Source organism: Aotus nancymaae, unplaced genomic scaffold (genome assembly GCF_030222135.1).
Source record: "Aotus nancymaae isolate 86718 unplaced genomic scaffold, 86718_ANA_hifiasm-v0.15.2.pri h1tg000033l, whole genome shotgun sequence".
NCBI classification, from domain to species: Eukaryota; Metazoa; Chordata; class Mammalia; order Primates; family Aotidae; genus Aotus; species Aotus nancymaae.
In genome coordinates this window covers 57,482,484-57,497,366 of record NW_026988447.1, presented here as the reverse complement: position 1 = coordinate 57,497,366, position 14,883 = coordinate 57,482,484, and the positions used below count along the sequence as shown (strand labels likewise).

Here is a 14,883-nt window from a genome sequence, read left to right as displayed (position 1 = left end):
ACCTGTAATCCCAGCTACTTGGGAGACTGAGGCAGGAGAATCGTTTGAACCCAGGAGGCAGAGGTTGCAGTGAGCCAAGATCATGCCACTGCACTCCAGCCTGGACTACAGAGCAAGACTCCATCTCAAAAAAAAAAAAAAAAAAAAAGAGACAAGGTCCTAGGAGAGAAAAAAGAAAAACATAAAGGCCTTTTAAATACAAACACATGCACACATACAGACACACATCTTGGATGTGGTAGCTTTTAATTAAGCTGACTTTAACCATTGAGTTTTTTAACAAAAAAAAACCTCTTTAAATCTAATTTCCATATTTCATGAACTAGGACAAATTGCCACTATTTTAGAAGTACCAAGTATCAAACCAGAAAGGGCTTGATTTAGGTACCAAAACCCAGGCTGTCATGGTGGAAAAAGCAGGACCTTAACTATTAAACTGCAGTGTGGGGTGACAGCCATTGCTTTCAGTTTGACCTGGCTAACAAAAAGGTGGCCTTTTTACATAAATAAAGCCCCTTAAATAGTCAAAATCAGAAGTCTTTCCTTTTTTTTTTTTCTTCTTTTGCTGGCTGTTTTTCTCCCCCCACCGTGCCGCCTTGCCACACCATCTTTTTTTGTGTGTGTCTATGGGAATTTAGCCACTTCAGAGACCTTGTTTCCCATAATTTGGAACTTTCCTTCAGATTTGATCAAGTCGGATAGGGTTGGTCAAACCCAATGGGAAAAAGACTGAAACAACAACAACAAAAAAAACCAGTTAAACCAAATGATTGCACAACTTCTACGATGTCTGTGCACTCTAATGGTAAGGAGACATTAAGACCAGCTGGTTGTTAATTTTAACTTGAGCCAAGACAAACCTCAATTCAGTTAGTTATCAAGGGGTGGGTCTCAGGCTGAAGACTGCTCTCTATCATCCTAGTGAAGCAGCCTTGTTGTCTGGGGTGATGCCCAAGGTTCGTTGTCTCATGTGGAGGAAATCAAGGATGTGGACACACAAGGAGTGAGGTTAAAAGTGGAGGATTAATGGGCAAAACAAAGAGAAGAGCTCTCTCATGCAGAGAGAGGGGTCCCAAGTGGATTTCTCCTTCCTCAGTGAAATGCAGGTTTTATAGATGAGCTTGAGGAGGTGGCGTTTGATTTACATACGGCGTGAAAGATTGGTTGGACCAGGTGTGCCATTTGCATAGGGTGCAAAAAGCTGGCCGCCCCCACCCTAATCTTTTATTATGCAGATGGATTCTCTAGCCGGCACCATGCTGCCTATTTCTTTACTGTATACATGGTGACAAAAGGGAAGATGGAGCCTCCATGTTGAACATACCTGGCCCCCAGGTAGCCATTTTGTATTGGCACAGCTGCTAGCATTAACCTGTGCAAGCTTCCAACTTGCTTATCTATGTTTGCAGCTCTATTCTTCAGGAAAAGAAAAGTTTCTCGGGCTGCTTTCTGTTAGAAGGGAAGCCTTGACAAGGATTTTTACCCTCACTATCTGCCTAAATAACTTCTATCTCCTATGTCACTAGAAGCAGGAAAAAAAAACAACCCTCATCTTCCCTGTTGAAAGGGAAACTCCATAAAGGAGTACTTGTCTCTCATCATCATGGAAGCAGGAAAAACTTGCCTTCCTTGTGTTGGAAGCAAGTAAAACTCCAAAAAAAGGAGTTGTACAGCAAAATAAACTTTAGATCTCAACCAAAGTTGGAGAGATCAGAGATTCTCTGGAATGGGTGCTTCTGGGCCTCAGTAAATTGTCCTGTTGGTTTGAGTCATAAAGAGAGCTCAAGGTTGAACCAAGCACTGATGGGAGATTTGTCAAATGTTAGGGGCACCTCCGCTCAGAATCCCTCTGTGATTACTAAAATGTGAACCCTGAAAATCTGAGACAGGTCTCAGTTAATTTAGAACGTTTATTTTGCCAATGTTGAGGATGCACACCCATGACACAGCCTCAGGAGGTCCCAAAGACATATGCCCAAGGTGGTCAGAGCACACTTTGGTTGTATACATTTTAGGGGTACATGAGACACTAATCATATGTAAGATGAACATTGGTTTGGTCTGAAAGGCGCGACAACTCAAGGCGGGAAGGGGGCTTCTAGGTCATAGGGTAGATAAAAGATAAATGGTTGCATTATTTTGGGTTTCTGATTAGCCTCTCCAAAGGAGGCAATCAGATATGCATTTATCTCACTGAGCAGATGTATGACTTTGGATAGAATGGGAGGCAGCTTTGCCCTAAGCAGTTCACACCTTGACTTTTCCCTTTGGCTTAGTGATTTTGGGGCCCTGAGATATTTTCCTTTTACAATAGGAATGAGTATGTTGTGATCGTTATCTTGATGACAAACATTGCATCCCAAGAGTTGTTGACACATGATGAATGTGCTGTGTATATGTAATCCTAATGAAATCCCAAGGAAAATATTAATTTTCACGCTAATGATGATAAACGGGCATTGTACTCACATAGTGTTCTTACTCCCAGGGGCACAAAACTCTTCACAATTAATTATTTCAGTCATTCTCTCAGCAGTCCCAAGTGGTGGGTGGCTGAGTGTTTCCTCTTAGGAAGAAAAAAGGAAAAAAAAAGGTTACTAATTGGATTTTCTTCTGTTCCACATTCTGTGTTCTAGAACTGAGTAGCTACCTTATAAAGACCATCTGTACATCCACTGTGAAATGGAGTTGCAAAATCACAGGCTTCTTTCACACATGAACACAACAGTAGAAGCACATATGGAAGAGTAAAGTGGAAGGGGACTTGGATGATGGTTTGGCAAGATGCTGTAAGTGGATTAGGCAAGGCTGCTAAGGAGAAACAGGAAATGGCTGCGTTAGTGCTTCGGACCTCCATTCAAAGTAGTAGTTCATGCTGTTGAAGGTTTGTTGTTGAAAACGTCTTCCTGAGGCACCTCTACATTCTGCTTGTTCTTCCCACAACATTGTACCAAGACACTATCAAGCCAGAGGGCCACTGGGTCTTTCTTATCCCGCTGTAATGTACTGATAGCTGGGGGCTCTGCAGAAGGACAAGAGAAAGGTGAGATGTTCATATTCTCAGTAGCACCTTTTAGCTGGTCTCATGCTCCCTTGATCCCCCATTTCTCTACCAGGTCAGCTTTCCACATGCTTTTGCTTTCTCAGAAACAGAGCCTGTGTGTGGACACATCTTGTCCCGGGAGCAGGGGAACAGTACAACTCAACCTCTCTTTTTATCTAGTGGTTAGCTCATCCCTCTCCTTCCTTTCACAATATACCATTCGGTCTTCTCCAGTAGTCTTTCATCGTTTTAGTCCTGTTTCTTTGGTTAGACTGCAAGCTCTTTGGCTGAAAGTTCAGGTCAGGTGTTTTTCACTCCTTTTAATTTCCCCTACATAGCCCTCAGCACTGGGGCATTTAGGTGAACAGTAAGCACTTGTGGTTTATCTGTTTGCCACCCATAATTATAAACAGACATTGCCTGTACATATTGACTGTGCCATTTTCACTGTTTCTTTTTCTTTTTCTTTCATTAAATAAAGGCTTAGCTGTCATCACTTTGAGTTTGTCCTCTTCAGTTTTCCCTGAAGTTACCCTGAAAGGGGAGGCCTTTAAAATGCAGCGGATCGTGCTTAAGTTGAGCAGTGTATCCAGGGAGGGGAATGATTACAAGGTTTGAAAACCTCATCAGGTGGCTGGCTTCTGTAGCAGGACTAAAAGACTGCTTTCCTAAATTGAAAACAGCTGGGGCTGTGTGCTAGCCAGTATAAAAGAGGTGGCGGTGGTGCTCTGTGTCCTGAGGAAATCTGTGCTCTCTGGAGCCTGTGGAGCTGAAGCCGAAGGTAGTCATCCTCATTGGTGTCGTGGTGGGTGAGTCCCCTGAGCTGGTCCTCTGGAGGCCCGTTTCTATTGTTTGGTAGAAATTGTGGTGGCTGCATCAAAATGTTAGTTACTAATTTATCACGTCAATGGTAGTGAGGTATTTTGTCCTTCAAATAAATTCTACTTGTTACCTACGTAAGAGACACAGCTAAGGCTTGGTGTATCTTTTCAGAGTTATTTTGAAGGCTGCCAGCTTTGCTTGTGTATGGTGTGGTTCTCTGAATATAAAAGGATAAACTGAGGCTGTGTCATTTTAAGTATCTTGAATGTGTTGTACTTGAATCTGTTCTTAAAAGTGGTCACTTAAAAAGGATTCTATTTTTTAATTACAAAATTGACTATTTTGACAAATGCAGAGAGTAACAATTATTCAGTGCATGTAAGCAACTTACCAGTTTTTATTCTTTCTTTATGACTCATAGAAAATACAGTCTTAGGAAGGCTTGATGTGACTTCTGGGTAGTTCCTAGCTTATTATGACTTCATGGTTAGCAACAAGTGACAGTGTCTGACGAAGTGTTTGCAATGTTGGGTCCTGATTTTTAAGGAAATCGTTAAAATGTTCCTATTTCTACTGATACCAGTTCAAAAAGAGATGAATTCCAAGATAAAGCAGTATTTTGAAAATAAACTTGATCTCAGCAGTCTAAGAAGGTTCTGATGTTATGTTTATAAAGCAAATGGCTTTGGTATTAGCTTCCTTATTTTGAGAATGTTTTTGTTTTGGGTGGTTGACAATTGGACAAGCAAAATTTCTGAACATAATTTTGTTTTGCTTTTAGGTGGGATAGTAACATCTTTCTGGGGGAAGAATTGGCTTCCTTTCGTGAAAGCGGTGAAGGTACAGCAGATAGCTGCATGGAAGGAACAGTATTGGATGGCTACCTTCTACATTTTGTTTTAGGAAACAAAGTCCATTGTAAGAGTCCATGTTGATCTTGGAAATAGAAGGATTGAAAAATAGCTAAATTTCTACAAAGAACAAGAACTTGACTATCTCCTTTTTGATCTGAAGACTAGGGGACAATGGATATCATAGAGACAGCAAAACTTGAAGAACATTTGGAAAATCAAACCAATGATGCTACAAACACTTACACAAGCCCCGCTGAACCTGTTGAAGAAGAAAACAAAAATGGCAACGGTAAACCCAAGAGCTTATCCAGTGGGCTGCGAAAAGGCACCAAAAAGTACCCAGACTATATCCAAATTGCTATGCCCACCGAATCGAGGAACAAATTTCCACTAGAGTGGTGGAAAACGGGCATTGCCTTCATCTATGCGGCTTTCAACCTTGTCTTGACAACCGTCATGATCACAGTTGTACATGAGAGGGTCCCTCCCAAGGAGCTTAGCCCTCCACTCCCAGACAAGTTTTTTGATTACATTGATAGGGTAAAATGGGCATTTTCTGTATCAGAAATAAATGGAATTGTATTATTTGGATTATGGATCACCCAGTGGCTGTTTCTGAGATACAAGTAAGTAAATCTAATATGTGTTGGGGATTTGCCATTGGTTTGTTTTTAAGTGAATAGATGGGTAATTGAGATTATTTTTCCATTTTCCCCAGTAAATTCAGTCTTATCCAAACATTTGATGATAAAAAAGCAGTAGAAAACTCTACCATACTGAATAAACTAAGTCACTATTCAGTAAGTGTTTGTTGAGTAACAGTGTATGAAAGTGGCAGTGTATAGCAGCAGTACTGTGGTGGGTGACTCAGAGTTTATGAATTTAAGGTGCAGTTCCTGACTTCCAGCAACTTGGTGCTGTGGTATTTATATGATAAATCGAGAGGCCTGGAAAGGAATAACACTCACTTCTATCATGCTTATGTTATTTCAGGCTCTTGACAGGTGGGAAAAGGAATAGGTTGAGAAACTTTTTTCTCCATTACTCATAATGTGATGTCTGTGTTGGTGTAGAGTCAATAGTCTGCTGTAAGGTTTGCCTGGATTTGGTTCTCAAATTTTACATTTCTGTGGGGTTGGGGTGTGGATGTGGTTTCAGTTTGCTGTTTGTTTGCTATCTAGTTACAAGAGTTTAAGAAACCGAGTTTAGAACGGTATACATGTGGTTTTGATTTTTAGATTTCTAAAGTAAACTTGCCCTCTGATTTCCTTTGGGCACCACAAAGGAGCTCACAGTTCACTGGGTTCAGCCTCCTTATTTTTGGAATAGTAGGGAATCAAGAAGAAATAAGCCAGGTACTTTTGCTTTGAAGACACTTAGTAATTGGACATAGCCCTGAAGTGGTTATTTCTGCTTCTCTATGTGAATTCTGACTTCTAGTCCATAAAAATGAAGGCTCCTTAATTCCAAGGAGCCTCTCATTCATCATTTAGACGTTTGTATTCTACTGGAATGCTAGTGATTAAATCACTAAAATAGGATTTTGATCAAAACACTGACCATAATACAGAGTTTAAAAATGTAATGTATGCTAACTTGGCTACAATCTGAAGATTCCAAGTCAAATAGGATTTCAGCATTAATGCCAGAAGATCTTTAGAAGAGAGAATTTATTCTGTATCATTATTCAGTTGGTAACACTTTTCATTACATGATCAGTTATAGAACTCTCAATGTGGTATATGCGCTCAGACCCTAGCATTGCTACTGTTTTGTGATTAGACGAATTCAGTCTCTCTTTGTTAAAGAGTTCCCCAAATGCAACTTTGCAATCTTAAAACCTTATTCCACAAACTGCAGTCATTCCTAAGCATTTTCCTTAATATAACCCTTCATATGTTTCCTTAGTATGCTTAAGTAATAGATCTAGCTATCAGTTGTCTTTTACTTAGTAGAAGTAACCTGCTTCTGAAATTGTTAAAGAATGCTTTATGCTAAAAGCAAAGAATGTATTTATGAACTAGTGTTTTTCTTTTTAGTGTCTGGAAATTGACACAATGTAAGAGAGCCTGCTAAGGCCGCAGATATTTGCTTTCTCCTTTATTTAGAGCAAAGTTTTATTCATATATGTGTGAAAAGAGAAATTATCCAGGGTCTGGTAAGTATCTGGACTCCACCCTGAAGTACAGTCTTTCCCTCAGTTTATATTTTCATCTAGATACTTTTTGAATTTTCATTAGATAATTATTGTTAACTGCCTCTACTTAACCACCTTAGATTTCAACATGTCAAAACGCATGGTCACATAGCCAGACCATACATTTTCATGATATCCACTATTTCAGTCACAATTCACGTTTGCCTTTTTATGTTTGAAGTAGAATTGGATCTTACATTTTAGTCACTAGTGGAATAATTTTTATAATCTGTTTTGAACATCCCAGCTGAGTGAGAAATCTTGCTTGTTCTCTCTTCTAAAAGCACCTTTCAAAGCTATGAGAAAAATCATTAGCACTAGTTCTTTTTCTAAATAAGGCTGTAGAGTACATCTTTACCTTCTAAGTTAGTTTTCGGTTCTGAGTACAGCTGAACTCAGAATGCTGGAATGAATGTAATTGACATAATAATTTCTGCTTATTCACCTTGTCTAACAGCATGGAGCACAATTCAAAACAGCATGCTTTGGGAACCTGGGGTTGAATCAAAGGCCGAATCAGTTTTCCCTTAACCAAGGGGAGAAACTCAGCACTGTTTATTACCTGCTCCTTTTCAGTACCAGGAAAGGCAGTGCTAGACTAGCAAGCCTTTAAGGAAATGCCTTGGGATAAATCAATACTCTCATCTACCAGTCTAGGTGGTGTTCCCTTCTTTTTTTTTTTTTTTTTTTTTGACCCCAGAAACCCTGAAATATTCTTAAAATAGCTGTTGGAAACAGACAGTTAAAATATATATTTATACATAGTTCTTCAAATTAGAAGTTCCAAATGTTACCTGAATTAGACCTTGATTCATGTCAGAACCACAATCTTAGGGAAAACTTAAAATATGCCACATTACCTGAAACTGCCTGTTTCAGAAGTGATCCAGAAGTCTTTGATCACTACCAGTCTTGGAAGCTTGAGAGCTCTGAAAATGAAAGACCTAGAGTAATATGTTTTATGTACTAAGGAAGTACACCTAGCAAATCTAGGGGCTTTATGTGGAGTCCCACTTATCTCTTAATCCCAGAGCCCAGAGCTTATAGACCTCACTATATAATAGAAAGGGAGCTGTCCTGTTCAGCTGGACTGAGGACATTCAGACCCATGATGCCCATTCAGATACACCCATGAGGCAGTGGTACAATATCAGAGCCCTTCCATTTTGAAGACAGGATCCTCAGTCATCTACTCGGAAGCCTGCGTTAGGCTGAGGACCCAGGTCGTGAAGCACAGAGACTAATGTTAGTTAAGATGGATTTCTTCCCACAGAAATATAAAGTGAAAAAGGACTTGTGGGAATTTTTTTGCCCTTTTATTGATCAAGATTAAGTAAAATAAATCAGTCAGCTTACAACTTCACTATTAAATGTAATTAACTGTATGAGGACACTTTGAACATTTTCAAGATAGAGTTTTTTGAAAATCTATTTAGTCATAGAGAAAATAGTTCATGCCTGTGTTGTCAAAATACCTTTGGATGGCCCTCGAATAAACCCTGCTTATATACCATGGGTTAGATGTGTTGTCACATTTCCCTATGTGTCCAATTATGTAATGTCACCTTGGTTCATTAATTAATTCCTCTGTTACTGTGGCTTGCTTATTCCTTTCATATGTTCTCAAGAGAGGATTAATGCAGTGAGTTGACTGAAAATATAGACAGCTTCATTGAATTCTCTGGCAAAGAGTGACTTTGAGGAGAGGTGATTATGTAGACTCTTCGTCTACTTTAGTTCCCCCACTACACACACACACACACACACACACACACACACACACACACGTCCTTTGGAAGCCAAACCACCTAGATTTATTGCAGTATGTGAATCTTCATTTCTGAAAACTGTGGCGCAATCTCTCCATGGGACTGTAGGTACAGGCAAGTCACATGCCTTTAAACTCTGTGAAACTGCGGTTTGTTTGTTAATGCCATTCTGTACTGATTATTCTTTATCCTGTTAAACATTGTTTTACTTTGCATTAGGAATAAAAACAACCAGTAAATTTGTTTTTCCCCATCCATATTTTTAGGTCAATAGTGGGGCGCAGATTCTTTTTTATTATTGGAACTTTATACCTGTATCGCTGCATTACAATGTATGTTACTACTCTACCTGTGCCTGGAATGCATTTCCAGTGTGCTCCAAAGGTAAGTACCTCCAAATTACCACTTAGAAGGAATCAGGAAAACAGTTATTGAACACCTACCCTCTATCATACATTCTTTTAGGCAATTCTTATGCGCTAACTGAAATTTAGCATCTTTTCTATTTTCTATTTAGATTTGAGGGGAATAAATTAAAATGTATTTATAAAATATATATTTTTTGTGCTAAAAAAATTTATTGTCTGCTAACTGAAAATTACCATTGGGGGTTCGACTGCTTTTTTACCTTCTCATTTACTTATTCATTAATGCATTCATTCTACAAGCATTAAGCTTATATGCCAGAGATTTTGGTCACCAAAACAAAGTCCCTCTTCTGGAGCTTATATTCTACTGAGGGATGACAAATTAAAAACAAATTCATAATTTGTCACATGATGATAAGTCAGTGATTGTCAGTTGGAAAACAGCAGAACTGAGTAAGGTGAAAGGGTGCTTGAGGTTAGGAACTATTTGATATAGAGGTCAGGAAGGGCTTCTTTAATAACAAAGCATTTGGGCAGGAACCAAGACAAAGTGAGCCATGTGGGTGAGATGAGAGCTCCAGGATAAAATATTGCTTATTGACAGTGGGTTAAAGGAAGAGTTGGGAGGCCGGCGTGTCTGAGTGGAGTTGTGAAGGGTGGAGGTATGCAGACCACAGGTCATATAGGGTCTTGCAGCCCAGTATAGGAACTTCAGCCTTAGTGGTGGCAGTGGAAATAATGAGAAGTTGTTCAGATTGGGATATAGGATATGCTAATAAGTTGGATATGGGTTTGAGAGAAAGAGGTCAAGGATGACCCCAAGGATTTTAGCAGCTGGAAAGATAGAGGTGGCCTTTGACTGAGATAGTTTGTGAGAATATTTTCTGAAACCATCCTAAGCAGGAATTACAGTTTCTCCAGGTTGAGTTCTTGAGAGAGCTGTAATCATCTCAGACTCCAGTGCACCTTGGTTTATAAAATGGAAAATTACAAATCATGTGCTTTCTGGACAAAGGAATGAAGTCTAACATCATATTTTACTGAACACTAACCAGATGTCTGAGGTGAAAGAAAAATAGAGCTTCTCTGAAGACGTCCACAGTCTCCCTCACCAAATATAGGTGTGGTTTGGAGAAGCTATACTTTTCCAAAGCCATCAAAGCAGAAAATATCTGTAATTAAAACAGTGTACATATTGAATTTAAACACTGGCTGATTTTTAGTGAAGCTAATTTAAGGCGTGGGAGAAGTTCAGAAGTGTAATTAAACACTTCTAAGGGGCTTTTGCAATGTGTTAAATGGAGAAATGGCCACAGAAAGGAAGGCAAGCCCATCATAGTAACGTCTGAGGTTTGCAGGGATGAATTGCTATGATTACAGAAAGAAAGCAAATTAAAGATTGTTCTTCATGGAAGAGTTGCAACCTTGGAAGCCACATCAGTGCCAATGGATAGCCAAGCTACAAATAGTCATAGTGGAACTTCTGGTAACATCTTTGCTTATCATCTCCCAGGTTTACTTGTCAGGACCTCTTCCTGAAGCATAAGCAACCCATACATGCCTGAATCATGGTTCAGTAAAACAAACACAAATGACTTAGTTTGACTAGAAGTGAGGTGGTGTTACAGAACAGGCATCCGAGTTGTGTTCTAAATTCAGTTCATCTGCTGGCTTTGAGTGCTGCTTAGATTTTTATGGTTACAAAGCTATTAGATAATCTAATTGTGTCCTGTGTTGCTGACTCTACAGAATATCCTTCATGACTATAAGTAATGGCAGAACTTTGTATATGGAAGCCACTCACTATGGAAGTGTCATATCTGTTATAGTAATTGATGCCTGTACAACTTGTAACTCACCAGGCAGGCTCACATCACAGTGAAAGCTTTGCTTTCATAGTTTTCTGGTTGCCTTCTCCCTTATGTATCCTATGGTTCATTTTTAACCTTTTGCTTACAATTTGCTTCAACCACCAACCCAAGCTTTAATTTGCAGTCAGACAATTTGTGTTCTTCAAAGTATGTTTAGATAAGTGTTGGCCCAGTTATTATAAAATGATTACATGAAATGATTTAGATTTGCAAACCTATTTTTTTCACATACAAGAATGTTTGGCTGGGAGAGCAATATTCCCCTTCCCTGAGAAAGCCTTCTGGGGCTAGCTGTCCTTCACCTTGGCCATAGGTGGCCAAAGACTTTTTTTTTTGGGAGACAGTGTTTCACTCTTGTTGCCCAAGCTGGAGTGCAATGGTTGAATGTTGGCTCACCACAACTTCTGCCTCCTGGGTTCAAGTGATCATCCTGCCTCAGCCTCCTGAGTAGCTGGGATTATAGGCATGTTACATGCATGCACCACCATGCCTGGCTAATTTTTTTTTTTTTCGTAGTAGAGACGGGGTTTTTCCATGTTGGTCAGGCTGGTCTTGAACTCCTGACCTCAGGTACTTACCTTTTAAATGGAAGAAACAGTGTAGATGATAAGGTTTCCTGTTTGGCAGCAGCCAAGTTGGTCTCTCCTGCACCTAATATACCACTTATTGAACTCCAGCCTGGGTGAAAGAGCAAGACCCTGTCTCAAAACAAATAAGCAAACAAACAAAAAGTCATTCTGTATTTCTCTTCCGTGCACTCTATTACACGATATTTTCTGAGCGTTTTTCTTTGATTTTCTCCACCAATTTGCTTTGTACTCATCTGATCTGAACCCGCCATCCTATCTAGGCCCTTGGTAGTTCAGTATTCCAATTTTCTATGCCTACAGTTTTGACCACCTCCTTCCTGTATGATTAGATTTTGATGGGGTACACAGCATTGTTTCTCGCGGCATCACAGTGGCTTTGTGGGGCTGCTGCACCCTCGTCCAAAGTGGCTCTCTCAGCCTCCTGCCATCGCACACAGGCTATTTCTTTAGGGGATGTTTTTCCCAATCAAAGCTACTCATTTTTAAAGCTGCCAGTACATCCCTAATCCATCATTTTCAAACTTATGTAAATTATTTAATGAGTTGCAGCTCCTCTTCTTAATTGTAAATGTTTTGATCAGACATTAATACAGCTATATATCTGTCCACTTTAGGCTGCCCGCCTAATACAAGGTACCAATATACTGTAGAGAATATCGGTAATGTGGTATATAGCTGAATCAAATATTAACCATTCAAAACCCTCACTTCCCCCTGCAAAAAGGAAAGAAAGTACCTTTGATGTGCTTTTTAGCACACAGCTATGGTGAAGTCATCAGTTATTAATATTTTCAAAAGCTTTGCCCAAGGACACACCACCACTAAGACGTATTATTAGTAACATATTGAATAATTTAAAACATGTCAATAAAACTTGCCAATAAATGAATAAAACCCAGTTTAAGGAGCTTCTCCTTGAATTCGTTTTGAATTTTTAAGTTAAAAAGAAAAAGAAAATCACAACCCGGTGACCTAAGAGTCACACAATTAGACTGAAACATGATTTTAGCTGCTTGTAAATTCCCTTAATTTTCTTGTGTCATTCAGCTCAATGGAGACTCTCAGGCAAAAGTACAGCGAATTCTACGATTGATTTCTGGTGGTGGATTGTCCATAACTGGATCACATATCTTGTGTGGAGACTTCCTCTTCAGTGGTCACACAGTTACGCTGACACTGACTTATTTGTTCATCAAAGAATGTAAGTAATAGTCCATTCCCACTGAACTGATAGCTGTAGTGGGAGGGATCCCCGGACCTGAAATTGATAGGAGCCCTTATTCTCTTGGGATTGATAAGCTGTGAAACAGACAGATGTGTGTGTGTATATTTATATCATTTCAACTAGTTATATGTGATCTGAACCTGAAGGCTTAAAACCTGGCCCTGGCTTCTCTCTAGCATTTAACATGCCTTTAAAACATCTCCCTTCTTGGTTAGTACTTCTTAAGGTATGAAAAGCTATCTTACTATTGGAACTAATTGTTAATTTTATTGCAAAAAGGATTGGTACTTTCTAAAGACAGATGTAATGACCTTTGAATTATTTGTATGACACTTGCATTCTAGCATTTGAAATAATTCAGTTATCATGTTCCCCTTTTGAAAACATTTCCATTGTCCCACTTTATTCTAATTTCATCATCTTCCAGCACTTTCTGTGCTTTCATAGGAGTCTTCATGGACCATTTTGCCAATACCAATCATTTTCTTCTCAAGAAGAAATGTGGAGGCAAGAAATAAAAATCTCTTTCTATATTTATATGCTTAGTTGACATTATACAAAATCCTTGGGTTTTCTAGTAGGTTTTACGGCAGAAATAATGCCTTGTTCTTTGTAGAGTTGTACTGTTTTAGCTGCCCAGTAGATCCCATTTTTATATATTTCCGAGGTTTTGTATATTTAGGCCTATTACCTCAAAATCCTTTTGAAGTAATAACGCTTCTTCCTTTATGTTTGCAAAGCTGGTCAGTGTTACCCTTCATCTTTAGTTCCAAATTACCTCATGCCCGTGTTTTTTAGAGGTTTATCTTAATCCTCTTCACTGGCATATTTAAAAGGAGGTCTTTCAGCAGAGAGCAGCAGAAGGCAGCTTCCCCTCCCCTGTCCTCCTTGCTTCTCCCTCCTCTCTCGGCCCTTTGTTAATCTAAAGAGGAATATCCTAATTGAATGGTGGTGTGGAACTCGAGAGTTATCTTCAGTGGTGCAGAAGTGAATTATTGCTCCTTTGATTACCTGGGGTATTTGGTTTAAGTTCTGCTTTGAGGGCAAAAGTTCTCTGTGGTAGATGAGATCAAGTCTTTTTTGTGAGAATTGTAGCATCTTTTTGTTCCTTACTTTGCAGATTCTACATACAGATCTGCAGTAGGGAAAGTTGTGGGATACGTGTGGGGTCTTCATCATACTTGACTTAAAAGCTGAAGGTTCTGCACCTTTTCCCTTATTTCTATCCTCACACTCTTAGGGTGGTGGGGTGGGACCTGGATCTGTCTCTGCACCATCATCAGAGGATGGTCTCTTCCTTAAATTTAGTCACTCCATTTCTAATGTTGAGTTATTGGTTCTGGGGGATTGAGTGGAATGATATATGTTGCTATGGTTCTAACTGTAACTTTTGCCAAGGAAAGTTCCATCAGTATGCTATGTAAGATCAGTCATTTTCTAGTCCAGATGTACATTTGAGTTTAGGATCTTCTCTCTAATCTGAAGATCACAAAAAACTTACAGAAGAAGATGGGGATGAGGGTGGAGGTGGGGGAAGAGGTGCATTTCAGAGTGAAGGCACTGTAGGTTTAAGGTAATAAAAACCACTCCCAGGAAACTGTGATTCAATTTTCTAAAATAACTGAAAACCAACTGATATTAACTGTATTAGTCTGTTTTCATGCTGCTGATAAAGATATAACCAACACTGGGTAATTTATAAAGAAAAAGTGGTTTAATGGACTCACAGTTCCATGTGGCTGAGGAGGCCTCACAATCATGGTGGAAGGCGAAAGGCACGTCTTACGTGGCGGCAGACAAGAGAGAATGAGAACCAAGCAAAAGGGGTTTTCCTTTATAAAACCATCAGATCTTGTGAGACTTACTCATTACCATAAGAACAGTATGGGGGAAACCACCCCCATGATTCGATTATCTCCCACCAGGTCCCTCCCACAACACATGGGAATTATGGGAGCTACAATTTAAGATGAGATTTGGGTGGAGACACAGCCAAACCATATCATCAACAATAATAGCAAATAGACAATACTTACTCTTTCCCAGGCACTATTCTAGGGTCTTGATGTAAATTAACTCATTTGATCCTTTCATTCACCCTCTGAGGGATGCACTATTTTTTCCCATTTTTCAGATGAGTAAAC

At 39.4% G+C, this 14,883-nt stretch overlaps 1 protein-coding gene across 13 annotated transcripts in view; it reads left to right on the top strand.

Annotated features, from left to right (window-relative positions):
• SGMS2 (sphingomyelin synthase 2) overlaps positions 1 to 14,883 on the top strand; it is an 87,636-nt gene that overhangs the window by 63,406 nt on the left and 9,347 nt on the right. For 9 of the 13 annotated variants that reach the window (XM_064384029.1, XM_012436489.2, XM_064384027.1 and 6 more), the window contains 3 exons: positions 4,647 to 5,345; positions 8,952 to 9,069; positions 12,562 to 12,715. In XM_064384029.1, coding sequence (XP_064240099.1) covers positions 4,891 to 5,345; positions 8,952 to 9,069; positions 12,562 to 12,715 — 727 coding nt within the window. In that variant the 5' untranslated portion in view covers positions 4,647 to 4,890. Of the gene's footprint in view, positions 1 to 2,636; positions 3,044 to 4,646; positions 5,346 to 8,951; positions 9,070 to 12,561; positions 12,716 to 14,883 lie in introns of all 13 variants that reach the window. The other 4 variants (XM_064384025.1, XM_064384023.1, XM_064384026.1 and 1 more) reach the window with 1 other exon arrangement.